General features: G+C 44.3%; 1 protein-coding gene across 2 annotated transcripts in view; it reads left to right on the forward strand.

Annotated features, from left to right (window-relative positions):
• The first annotated feature begins 5,409 nt into the window (after positions 1 to 5,409).
• Nfxl1 (nuclear transcription factor, X-box binding like 1) overlaps positions 5,410 to 12,283 on the forward strand; it is a 41,725-nt gene continuing 34,851 nt past the window's right edge. The window contains exons 1-3 of one of the 2 annotated variants that reach the window (XM_041671558.1): positions 5,410 to 5,549; positions 5,873 to 6,118; positions 8,843 to 9,013. In XM_041671558.1, coding sequence (XP_041527492.1) covers positions 5,875 to 6,118; positions 8,843 to 9,013 — 415 coding nt within the window. In that variant the 5' untranslated portion in view covers positions 5,410 to 5,549; positions 5,873 to 5,874. The other variant, XM_041671559.1, reaches the window with a different exon arrangement.

Genomic DNA, 12,283 nt, shown 5'->3' on the forward strand with positions numbered 1-12,283 from the left:
CACTTGCATTGTGGAGGAGTCTATTCAGTGTGACTGTGCACACTGTGTTTGAAATACAGTTTTATGAAGAATTAGGATGCAATAAAGTGAAACTGATTACAAAACCAGAGTAAATATGACTTATCGGTGACTAAGTAGGGAATAGTAGCATCTCGTAGACTTCAGGCCACTTGAAAGATACTTGCCTTTGTGGTAAGATAAGTCTGGAAGGGTGATTGAGGGACACTTCTTACTGATGGAAGCATAATAAATCAGATTTTATGATGAGAAAATATATGTGCACATGAGTATTCCAGCGTTTATTCACATCACAAGATGATGTAGGAATCCTTTAATGTTACATTTAAGGAGTTCTCAGAGTATTAAGGCTTGACATCAGAGACTTCTTCCTTTCCTGTCTGAGTTTTTATTTCACTTCCTCCAAACTCATGCTGATGCTTACCTTGGACTGCTGATGGGTGTTTGGTCAAAAGCCTGAGGTAAGGAATTATGCAATTCCTTTCTTACTCCTCTAGAGAGAGGGCTCTGGTGGGCTAAGATGCTGTTGATGGTTCAGGTTAGACCAATGAAAAGATGCTAATGCAGAGGTTCAAGACTGGGCTCCAGCTTCATCTGGGAGTTAAAAGGCAGGATAGCTCTCAGGTGGTGCCCTGGTGGGTTCCAGGGTCCCCTCTCCTATGTGCTGCAGCTGAGGAGCTAGTTCTCTTACTCTCCTGATCCCAGGCCCAGCTCTCTCACCTGCCACCTGTAGCAAGGGGTGGGGGAGAGGGTGTCTTTCCCTCACCCAGGCAACCACATGGCAGATGAAGGGGATGGGGTCAGGTCTTCTACTCTCATGCCTTCAGGGTTGGCGTGCCTGGGTCACTACCAACAGGTTCAGCTCTAGTGCTGAACTGCCCTGGCGGGATGCAGGGCTTGTTTTCCCACGTGCTGCAGCCAGTGAGGGGCAAGCAGGTGAGCCAATCCTGAGGGTGAGAACAGGAGAGCTGACCCAGCCTCCCCCCACCCCCCCAGTATGCCTCCTACCACAATTGGGATAGAGGCCTCTGCACTTGGTCTGAGCAAAACAGTAGAGTCGGCCCTGGTGGTGTGAGTGTTAGTGAGCTGGACCGAGGGACTGATAGCAGAACAGGCTGTATGAGATGATTGGCGCAGGTGATGAGAGAGAGAGAGAGAGAGAGAGAGAGAGAGAGAGAGAGAGAGAGGTGGCAGAGGGGTGAAAATATGGGAAAGCTGGTAGGCTGACCAGCTGTCACCCAGGTCCAGGGCTGTGAGTTGGCTCACCCCAACCGCACCTCATCTATGAACTGTCAGAGCACGAGAAAGGGACAAACCTACAGACCCAAAACTGTAAGATATTCACAACAAGCAAAGTCCATGGGGAGTCCTATTGAGAACTCCTTATAGAAAATGTGACTGAGGATGGAAGCCTCAAATCAGACAGATGACCCATGGCCATGAACTCTGCAAACGAAGATGAAAGGATCTAAGGGTAAAATGTGTGTGGGAATCATCCCTGGGTTTCCCTGGAATGTGTGTGACCACAGCTGCCACAAAGAGATTCTTTTTTTTTTTTCCTTTTTCCTTTTCCTTTTTCTTCTTTCTTTCGCTTTGTTTGTTTGCTTGGTTTGCTTTTTGCTTTTCTTTTGAAATTTGTTTTACTTCAGGGGGTTGCAAGGGGGGATGCTGGGGAAGGAAGTGGGAAATAGGTGGGATCGGGATATGTGATGTGAAAGCCACAAAAATCAAGAAAAGTTAATAAAATATATGTTTTAAAAAAAAGACAGGATATATGGCTTTGGGAATACCTGTGCCAAGAACCTGAGTACATTGGAGGCTAAAGAAAGACCTCACCTCTTAGCTATGCAGAAACCAGTCCTATCTAGACATCAACTGGTTGTCCAGGGTGAGCATCTTTAACGTGTTAGGACAAGGACAGACATGACACCAAGATGGACGAGTTTGGGACGAGAGAGAGGGAGCTAAGGTGGAAGTCTGCAGGTAAATTCTGTGACTTGAAGATGACAGATCACTGAAGAGGCTGGATACTGGTGAGTGCTTTCCATGTCCCAGCTCTTTTATGTGATACTCCCAGGAAGAGACAGTTTCGATGCATTAAGAAATCCCAAAGCCTGAAGTTGCAGGTTTTTCCATTCAGAAATTATCTAGCGCCTAATTCATTCCTATTATACTGGCTAATTTCATGTCAACTCGACACAGCTAGAGTAGAATCATTGGGAAGAGGGAACTTCAGCTGAGAAAATGCCCCTATCAGGTTGGCCTGTGAACAAGCTTTGGGGCATTTTCTTGATCGATAACTGATGTGGGAGGGCTCAGATCACTGTGAGTGGTGTCACTCCTGGGCTGGTGGTGCTGAGGTGTCTAGGCAAGCAGATGGAGCAAGCCAGGAGGAGCCTGTCAGTAAACAGCACTCCTCTATGGCTTCTGCCCCACTTTCTGCCTCCAGGTTCCTGCCCAGAGTTCTTGCCCTGGCTTCCATCAGTGATGGACTTAACAAGTTGTAAGGTGAAATAACCCTACCCCACCTTCAATCTGTGAACAGTCATGCTGTTTTATCACAGCAATAGAACGTAACTAAAATGGCTTATTAGTTACTTTCTATTGCTGTGATGAAACAGCATGACTGTGGGGTGTGTAGGAAGTCCTGAGTGAGTGTATAAGGAGCAGATGAAATCCCGAGTAAATGTGTGCTGTTGACATAAGCACGGCCATGTCAAGGGCAACATCAGCTCAGAATCATGGGAATGGAAAAACCTTCCATGGAACAGACTCATGGGAAAGGCAAAACCTTCCATGGGGCAGACTCAGGGCAAGGCCTTCGCCTGGTGGATGCTGAGAGTGTAGACTGAAAATGAGACCACAGCTTCCTCCTAGGAGATGTTTACAGCCTGAAGCTGCTCCCCTGCAGAGATTTGCTACTATATTAATCCAAGTGCTGTTTTCCTGCAGAGAGTTGTCTGTCATTATGAAGTAATTGGAACTCCCTGTCTTTGAGTTTTATTGCAGTGAAGAGACACCTTATGGTCTCTTGGCAACTCTTACAAAGGAAAACATTTAACTGGGGGCTGGCTTACAGTTCAGAGGTTTAGTCCATTGTCACCATGGCGGGAATCACAGTACAGATGCAGACATAGTGTTGGAGAAGGAGCTGAGAGTTCTACCTTCAGATTGGCAGGCAGTAGGAAGAGAGAGAGACACTGGGCCTGGCTTGAGCTTCTGAAACCTAGAAGTCCACTACCAGTGATGCACTTCCTCCAACAAGGTCACACTTCCTAACAGTGCCCCTATGATCCTATGGGGCCATTTTCATTCCAATCACCATACTCGCAGAAGGCTATTTTCTTAGTGTGTCAAAAATGTCTGGTCTTCTGGCAGGGCTTAAAAGTTTGTATTTATAGCCGGGCGGTGGTGGCGCACGCCTTTAATCCCAGCACTCGGGAGGCAGAGGCAGGCGGATCTCTGTGAGTTCGAGACCAGCCTGGTCTACAGAGCTAGTTCCAGGACAGGCTCCAAAGCCACAGAGAAACCCTGTCTCGAAAAACCAAAAAAAAAAAAAAAAAAAAAGTTTGTATTTATGCCAGGTAGTGGTGCAGTACTCAGGAGGTAGAGGCATATTTTTTGTTCAATCTAGTTGTAATTTCACAATGCCCAAAGAGCATAATGTATGCAAAGTGAGCAAAGACATGTACCACAATACATGTCTGCTATTGTACTTATTTTTATTAGGTTAGCTGACCAGCAAGCTCTGACGATCCACTTGTCTCTCCTCTCCAGCGCTGAGATTACGCACATGCCCTCCTGAGCCTAACTTTTTAAAATTCGGTACTAGAGATCAAAGTCAGGTTCACATTTTTTTCATGGCAAGCACTTTATCCACTGAGCAAGCACTCTAGCTCCTCCTTCTCCTCTTTTAAAAAACACACAAGAGACACAGTCATTTGTGAGGAGATAATGCTGTTTATTCAAGTTTAGGAAAATCCTATACACCTAACAGCTGCACAATGGAAATCCCCCCAGGCAGGTAGAAAATTACCAGGCCCAAGATGGAGTAAATAATGGCCCTGTAGCTAACAGCCAAGGGGGCAGAGAGAGCCCAGAAACAAAAAGGATGTTTAGCCCGAAATTGCAACAAGAAGTCTGTGGAACCGACGCTTATAAGAAATCCCACACTAGCTCAGAATTGAGAAATAGATGGTTATTTATTTAGGGGTAAACTTACAAATCAGAATCCTCTGCTGGAACGGACATGAGAAACCGAAATCTGCAACCAGAACAGAGAGAGGCCAGAAAAGTGGCTGGTCGCATGCTCTGCATCAGCTAAGTGGGTGGGTTACCACTAGCTGTAAGACTTCCTACAGCACCTACCTCCCCTTTTGTTTAAATAAGAGTTATAAGCCTAATACAAAATTATATACAATAATAACAAATATAGTCAATAATTATCCTATTCTAACTAGTTTAAGTCTTGGTCAAGTAATTACAACTATCTAGTCTTCAACACCATTGAAGATTCGAGAAGGGAAATAATAATAATAATAATAAGCAGGAAGTGCAATCAAGCAACTTCCAAAATGTAACTCCTTAAGATGAACCCCGGAAGGAGGAGTAGACCTGTGGGCCCTACAATGTATAAATACATGTATGCAAACGCAACATATATGTGTAAATATTTTGTACACTACTGGACACATTAAACGGCATCTGAGTATTAGATGTTTATGACAAATGCTGGGAAATTAATTTGGACGGTAATTTAATGATTGTATAATTCCAAATACAAGCCAAAATTCTGCTCGGTCCTAGACAGACCACTAAACGCATTTCTGTAATCTATACCTGTGTTATTGTATACTCAGGGCAGCCTAAAGATTAGCTCTTGGCTCTCAGTTATTTTCCTGAAGGAAACATACTCGAGGGAGCTGTCGTGAAGGTAAAATAAGACGTCTCCAGGGGAAAGCTTGGGAAGCTATAAAAAGAGGTAATAATAGGGGTTGGATTTCTTTGGGAACAGAAGGGAGCTTTCTCAACTCAAGCCATTTTCCTACAAGGCTCCAGTGGCTTTCTTGACCCAGTCTCCCACGGCGACCACAGTATTTTCTTTGTAAGAACATTCCAGAGAATGTTCCCGCCACCTGCAAGCAGCAAGACGCGGCGAAGACGGCTTCAGGTCAGCTGAGTGCTCTCTGAATGAGTCCTGATACCCGCGGATTTCTGGAGAGTGTTTGCGAATGGATGGGTTTGGAGCATGCTCTTGGCGCGCTCACCAGCGAAGGTGTTCGTCTTTCACGAGCCCCAGAGCACTCTGGGAAATATAGTTCCCCAAGGCTGGGAAGAATCCCGTGGGCGCACGCGCACCAAGAATGCCTTAGCCGCTTCCGGACATGGAAGCGGCCACACTGCCACGGAGTCCGCGGTCCGCGGGCGGTGGCTTCTGGGAGTTGTAGTCTTTGGCGGGGAGCGCCGTCGGTAAGGAGACGTAGCTTTCGGCTCGGTCCACACAGCAGTTGGTTCCCGGCTGCGGCCGCACGGTCAGTCCTCGCTTCTCTGCCCGCCGCAGTTCTCCTGAGCCTGAGGAGGAGTTCCGGTGATCCGGCGCTTCCTGTCCCGACTGGGGGGTCCTCGTGACTCCGCGGTTCATTTCTGCCCCCAGCCCGCTCCCTCCTCACCCGTCGCTGCAGCCCGGGTTCGGCGGGGACTCGCCCTCGGGAGACACAGGGCCGCGACCTCCCCAGACCAGGTCTCCGTGACGCGGGGTCCGTCGGCACCCAGGCTCGACCTGGCGGTTCCTCGGCCGCCACCAGGAGCCTCGGACCCCCGCTCACGCTCTTTCCCCTTTATCTCTCCTCTGCAGGGATGGAGGCTTCCTGGCGCCAGGTGGCCGCTGGCCGAGCCCGAGGCCGAGCCCGAGGGCGGGCCGCCGCAGCCCCCTCCTCGGGAAATGGAGACCCTCTCTGGGGCGCTGGAGGAGGGCGAGTCAAAGGGTCCGGGAGCGCGGTGCCCTCGGGTCCCATTCCCGGCGGAGCAGCGACCCTGCCCTCTGCAGGTCGTAGGCAGCGATCAGCGGGAGGCGAAGCCGTGCAGTTCCTGGGGACCAGCGGTGAGGATGGCTCGGGTCCCTAACCCTACCAAGCTCCCCAGGCGCTTACCAACTTAGCCGTGGCTCCCAGTGCCCTAGTAGTCTCAGTCACTTAAAAAAACAAAACAAAACAAACTGCTCAGGGAGTTTAGTATCGGGACCTTCTCAGAACAGGCAGATTTCCATCTCATCTCTTTCATCTTCCTTTTAATTGGTATTGCCTTTGTTTTTTTCTCCGGCCAGGCTCTTCCAATCACTAGTTTTTTACCTACCTGAATCCTCTAGACCTTAAGTTTTAAATGGTGTCCAGTTCATCTGGTCTGTTGGGTCAACGCACTGCTTGTTTACCGGTAAATTGATCGCCAGTGTTTTTTTTCTCTGAAAACCTAAAATGTGTAACTTTTGTTGTTGTAAAGCAAGATCTTGTGCCTTCGCATGTTTGTGTATGGTAACAGCAAGCTGCGCTAAGGTCTCCCAGGCGGGATTGGGACCTCCAGCCTACACTAACACTGCTTTGAAGAGCAGGCGTTGATAGCCATGTTTACCAGGCCACCTGACCTCTTTGACAACCGCCTTGGTTGTTGGCAGTGTTTCCGACTGATTCCTGTTCATAAATTTCAGGTCTTTCCTCGGGTGTATCTAGTGTTGCTGCCATGGATTTGTTAATAGCCTTGGTCCAAGATCTTGATTTAGTGGAGTGTTGAGAGCAATTACATATAACTGTGCATGGAAAAAAATGGAATGATTCCTGAAATCATTTTGTGTTTGGAATGTAGTTTTCAGAAGACTTTTAACTTTTTTTTTTTATTTCTGAAATCATAATATAATCGCTTCATTTCTCCTTTCCCTTTAGGAGCAAAGTCGAGCCTCTCAGTGGGGTTTCTCTTAGCGTAACTTTAAAGTTAGTGTTGATTTTCCTCGCAGTTGGCCAGTTTACCAAGGTGAAGTGCATAGCTTGGTGATCCGTGAGCAGATTTATAAGCTCGCTTGGAATTTGTGGGTAGCAGGAAAGCAAGCATTCTCTAGGGGAACAGCTGACTTTTGACTGGAAGGAATGATGTGTGAGAAGACTGCTTGGTCACTTGTCTGTGACTTCCCTCCAGATGGTGTTACCTAATTTATGGCAACATATACTTACCAGAGTCTTAGGTGTTTCTTTTATATCCCCCCCCCCCCATTAATGGCATCCTCCTTATTTTGCGACTTCAGCCTAGTTCTCAAAGCTTCCTGATTTAAGCGCGTATTCATTTTCTTCCATTTTTACTCCAAACAGTCTGGTTTGGTTAATAATCACCAATCAAGTGAGCTACAGTAAGAAAAGGGAAACATTTCCTGAGGGAAACTAAAGGTATACTATTAAGTACAAATAGACCACCTAAGGAGAAGATTTACTCTGATGGTGGCTCGCCAGCCTATTATAGGAAGTTTTTAGTGACTTAGAAAAGTAAATTTAAAACCCTCTTAATATGAGCACCCATTCAGCTTGTGAGTCTTCTCTGAAAGCACCATTGCCTGCTACAGAGCATAGAACTTGTTAGCGAAAGCACAATTCCCAGGACCCTTAATCTCAGGAAGTTGGAAGTCTCATTGCAGACACGTGTTGGGAAGTTATCTGGCTCGTTCTGTATTGTTGTAATGGAGTAACAGTAAGGAGTACGGAGAGTGCTCTAGAGAAGACTAGAAATGAGAAGCTCTGGCTCCAGTGTTGTTTAAGACCTCCTTTCTGGACAGTACAAGAACAATTCACTCCTATTTAACTTTTTTTGGAGTGAAATTGTTAGAAGCATGTTTTTCCTGTTAACGTTGTGTGTGACCACCAGAAATGTTGTTCACCTTGAAGGCTGGAAGAATTTTGGAGCTTTCTAGGAAAGCAGTTAATAAATACAGTAGATAGATCATGGATATTATCTGTGCAAAGGCACTGTGGGCTGGACTGGGTTCTGAGACTGTGGTTTGAAGAAGCACTACCTCCTGTTACTCTTGCGTGCCTCCACTAAGTATGTTCCCCGATTTCTTAAAAATCATGATGTATAATGTATTTTAGTGATTTTTATTATTTTCTTATTTTTGAGACAGTATTTTACTATGTAGCTAGCAGTGGCTGGCCTTGAACTCAGGGATCTACCTACTTTGGTCTCTTAAGTGCGAGGATAAAAGATGTGATGTGTGTTGCCACACCTGGCTTCTACAACTTTTTTTTTAAATTGATGTTTTTTGTTTTTTTTTTTTTTATGGGACAGAGTCTCTTTATTATGTAACTTTGGCTGTCCTAAAACCCTCTGTGCAGACCAGGCTGGTCTCAAACTCACCTGACTCTGCCTCTTGAGTGCTGGGATTAAAGGTGCTTGCCACCACGCCTGACTTATGTAGTATATTTTAATATCTCATTTCCGTTTAAATTTTTTGTTGGTATTTTTATATTGAGACTAATGAGCTGTTCTGCAGTACTACTTTATACTTTTAGAACTTCTCAATAGTTTGTCTCTGTAGCTCTGGCTCTTGATTACTTTGGTAGGGTTCTTTACAGTTAGTGTTTGTCATGTGGTTTTCTTTGGTCCTGTGGTAAGAGATTAGATTTTTTTCTCAGATTGTAAGGAGATAGGCTGGTCTAAACTGATATAATAGTCAAATAAACTGGTGCTCACTGGCCTGAACACTAAAGGTGTCATCTCCATCATGCCTTGCTTTGGGAAGACACCAATTGATTGGTAGAAATGAAACCTTTCTCTTTCTCTTTGCAAGCAGAGCTGATGTCTCAGAGGAAATTTGAGGAGATCAAGAAGGCCAATCAAGCTGCGGCCAGGAAGCTTGTGGAGGAGCACTGCAGCTCCTCCGAAGAGGAAGGGGATGAAGACTTGGAAGGAAAGCAGGGGAAAATCGTCGCTAATACATTCATCTCATACACTACTCACACAGGTATTAGCTTACCAATTTTGATCTTTTTGCTATAAGTAGTATATTTCTGATATTGTTTAGATATAACTTAAATTACTATAGAATAGTTTTTCAATGTGGATATCTTCTGAAGTTGAGTACATTTTGTTATTTAAATTATGTGTTGTTAATACTAATCTTTGTATAAAGCAGATATATGGCAAGTGCTCTTTATAACTCCTAGAGAAACAGGCGGGGGAGTTACTATGATTCTCTTAGGCTGCAGGACTGTGGGGTGACCCCTTTGAGTGTAGTCTTCATTTTCTTCTTAATCATGTTAAAATTGCCTTAAAGTCCATTTTGTTTCTTGGCTTTATTACTGGAGTTTTATATCTTATATTTGATTTTCATGCTATTTTATTTTTAAACTAAATCTTTAAAGGTCTGACATGCATATTCATTATCTGTTGTATGTTTGGGTTATACTTGAAGCATCCCCCTCCCTCTTTTTATTTAATATGAGAGAGTACCATAGTGATCCTGGCATATATACTTACTATTATCAAGTTATTAAAATAGATATTTCAAGATCAATAGCTTTACTCTTAAACTTTCCAAATTTTATACTTAAGTCCTTGGAAACATCTCTCAGTATTTTATATTTTATGCTATCTATTATCTATGTAGTCTTTTTTTTTTTTTTTTTTTTTTTTTGGTTTTTCGAGACAGGGTTTCTCTGTAGCTTTGGAGCCTATCCTGGAACTCCCTTTGTGGACCAGGCTGGCCTCGAACTCACAGAGATCCGCCTGCCTCTGCCTCCCGAGTGCTGGGATTGAAGGCGTGCACCACCACCGCCCGGCCTCTATGTAGTCTTACATTCTCATTTTTGATCCTTTTTTCACTTTAAAGTCTTGTTAGAGCTAGAAAATTTTTTCTCTAGGAAATGACTCTTCATAGGAGAGAAGATTCTCCCCAAATGACACAATAACTGTCAAGGTTGGCTTCTATCTGATTTGATCAGCTTTTGAACTTCTTTGGGACTCCTTGTATTTTCTGTGTAAAAGCAGCGTTATTCTGAAGTAGACAAGATGGCTGCTCTTGAACCTGTCTGTTGCACGGGGCGGGGGGTGGGTGCAGTCAGTAGAGTGGTTAAAAGAACGGCTTGCAAGCCAAGTTGCTAAGATTTGGAATTGAGCGTTGCTTTTGTCTGACTAGTATTTGACGTGCTCACCTTGGCTCAGGGTCTCTGTTGTGAGGAATGAGTACACATTTTGTAAGCTTGAGTATTAGAGGTTTTCTACCATACCATTAGAGGTTTTTATTTTCTTTCTCTCGTTTTTCTAAAAGATTTTTTTTCATTAAAAAAACCCTGTCTTTAGGTATAGGTCTTCTGCCATAATTCCACACGAGCTGTCTTCTGATTGTTACTGCTTTGTCCCTTAGTTATTACACAGGCCTCTGCTAAGAACAGGATTGCTAGTTCAACAGGGTCCAGCACAGCAGAAATTGTATAGTAACTGGAATAAAGACAGGCGTTAGGAAGTCTTCAGACTGACACGTGTAGTGTGTGTGTGCCCCCATCCATCCAGCCTCCTTTGGGTGCTTGGTGAGTTCCCTGCATGCACCAATGAAGTTAACTGCAAATGTTGGTATGCATTCTCCTATGAAATGGACCTCGCCTGAGCAGTGAAGGAAGTCCAGCTAAAATGTCAAGCCTAGCAAAATAACAGCTGATGGAAGCAGTTTTAAGGCTAGAGAAGTTCTTGCTTCTGGATGATTTCCTACATAGTTTATGGTAAAGAGGACCTACCTCACTTCAACCATTCTAGGTAAGAGGCAGGTTTTACCTTTACATGTGGCATATAGTAATAGAATACAGCTATCTTAGTGTAGATAGTAAAAAATAACTATAATTTTCATGCTTTATGAGTTTTTAGCATAGTTTTATCTCAAGTAATTTCTGTTTTTTGTTTTCGAGACAGGGTTTCTCTGTGTAACAGCTCTGGCTGTCCTGCAGCTCACTCTCTAGACCAGGCTAGCTTCAAACTCACAGAGATCCTCCTACCGCTACCTCCTGAGCACTGGGATTAAAGGTGTGCGTAACCACTGCCCGACTAGAATTTTAGTTTAAAGTGTTACTTTTGTTTATGCTCTGGAACATTTGTTTAATGATGCAAAGATGTGTTTGATTAAATAAAATTCACCTGTGGTTAGTAGGTTGCATCAGCAGTTAGCTGACAGAAAGTGGTAGGGAGGAGCCAGGTGGAGCAGGGGCCAGGAAAAGCACAAGGGCTTCTGGAAAGACAGGAGGAGAGGAGGGAGCTACTTGTTCTTCAGCCTCTCTGAGGAGCAGAATTCCCCCTCAACCTTTGAGTCTTGAGTTCTTTAGAGGGACGGGGATTTAGTTAAATTCCTATCTTAGCTTTGAAAGAGTCAAGTTGGTGACTGAGGGAACAGGATTCTCTCAGGCTGCAGCTTTTGTGGTTTAAACTGTGGATTAAAAGGCAGCCACAATTATAAAAGGACAACATATTATGATTCTCATTCCTGGATGTTCTGCAGTGTACATGCAATAAATTGAGGGAACTGGACCAGGTAAATGTTTTAATTGACTAAATGCTAGAGCAATGCGATGGTCTCCATCCCACACTAGTGGGTTGAACACTAACATTAACAAGACCCCTCCAATTTTTCTGTTCTTAGCCTTTGCATAGCTTTATTCTAAAGAGTATGCCATCTTCATCCATGGATAACTCATGTTGGAAAGATAACTTTTCTTGTTTTATTACCCTGGCAGCACTTCAGTTTTCTAACTCAGAAGTGCACGAACAGAGGTGGCATATACATGGCAAATAGACCACAGTATTTTGTCATTAAAGCCTCCTATATTTTACTTGGTAAATTTTAAATGTTTATTTTTGAAACAGGCCCTCATTTTGTAGTTCTGTCTGTTGTATAACTTGCTGTTTACCTCCTCCTTAGTCTCCACACTACCTGACTTAAAATACAGCCTTTTCTCCCTGCACACTGGCTTTGCCTATTGCAGGCCTTTGTGGCTGGCTACTGTTAGCATTTGACAGAAGGGAAAACTGAGAAGCATTAGGTATCTTCCCACAGTTCTGACTGCCTTTAACTGCTACTTTCTGCTCATTCCAGCCTTGACCTCCTCAAACTCATGTTTCCTTTCTTGCCACTGTGGGCATTTCAGAATATGTGACATCCGCTGTCATGCTCTGTCCACTGTGACATGCCAGGCAGTGCACTTTATTGCTATAACCAAAGGAAAATACAACTTTCAAAGTAATGTTACCT

Source organism: Microtus oregoni, unplaced genomic scaffold (genome assembly GCF_018167655.1).
Source record: "Microtus oregoni isolate MIOR12 unplaced genomic scaffold, Mior012 000021F_ref0000039, whole genome shotgun sequence".
Lineage (NCBI taxonomy): Eukaryota > Metazoa > Chordata > Mammalia > Rodentia > Cricetidae > Microtus > Microtus oregoni.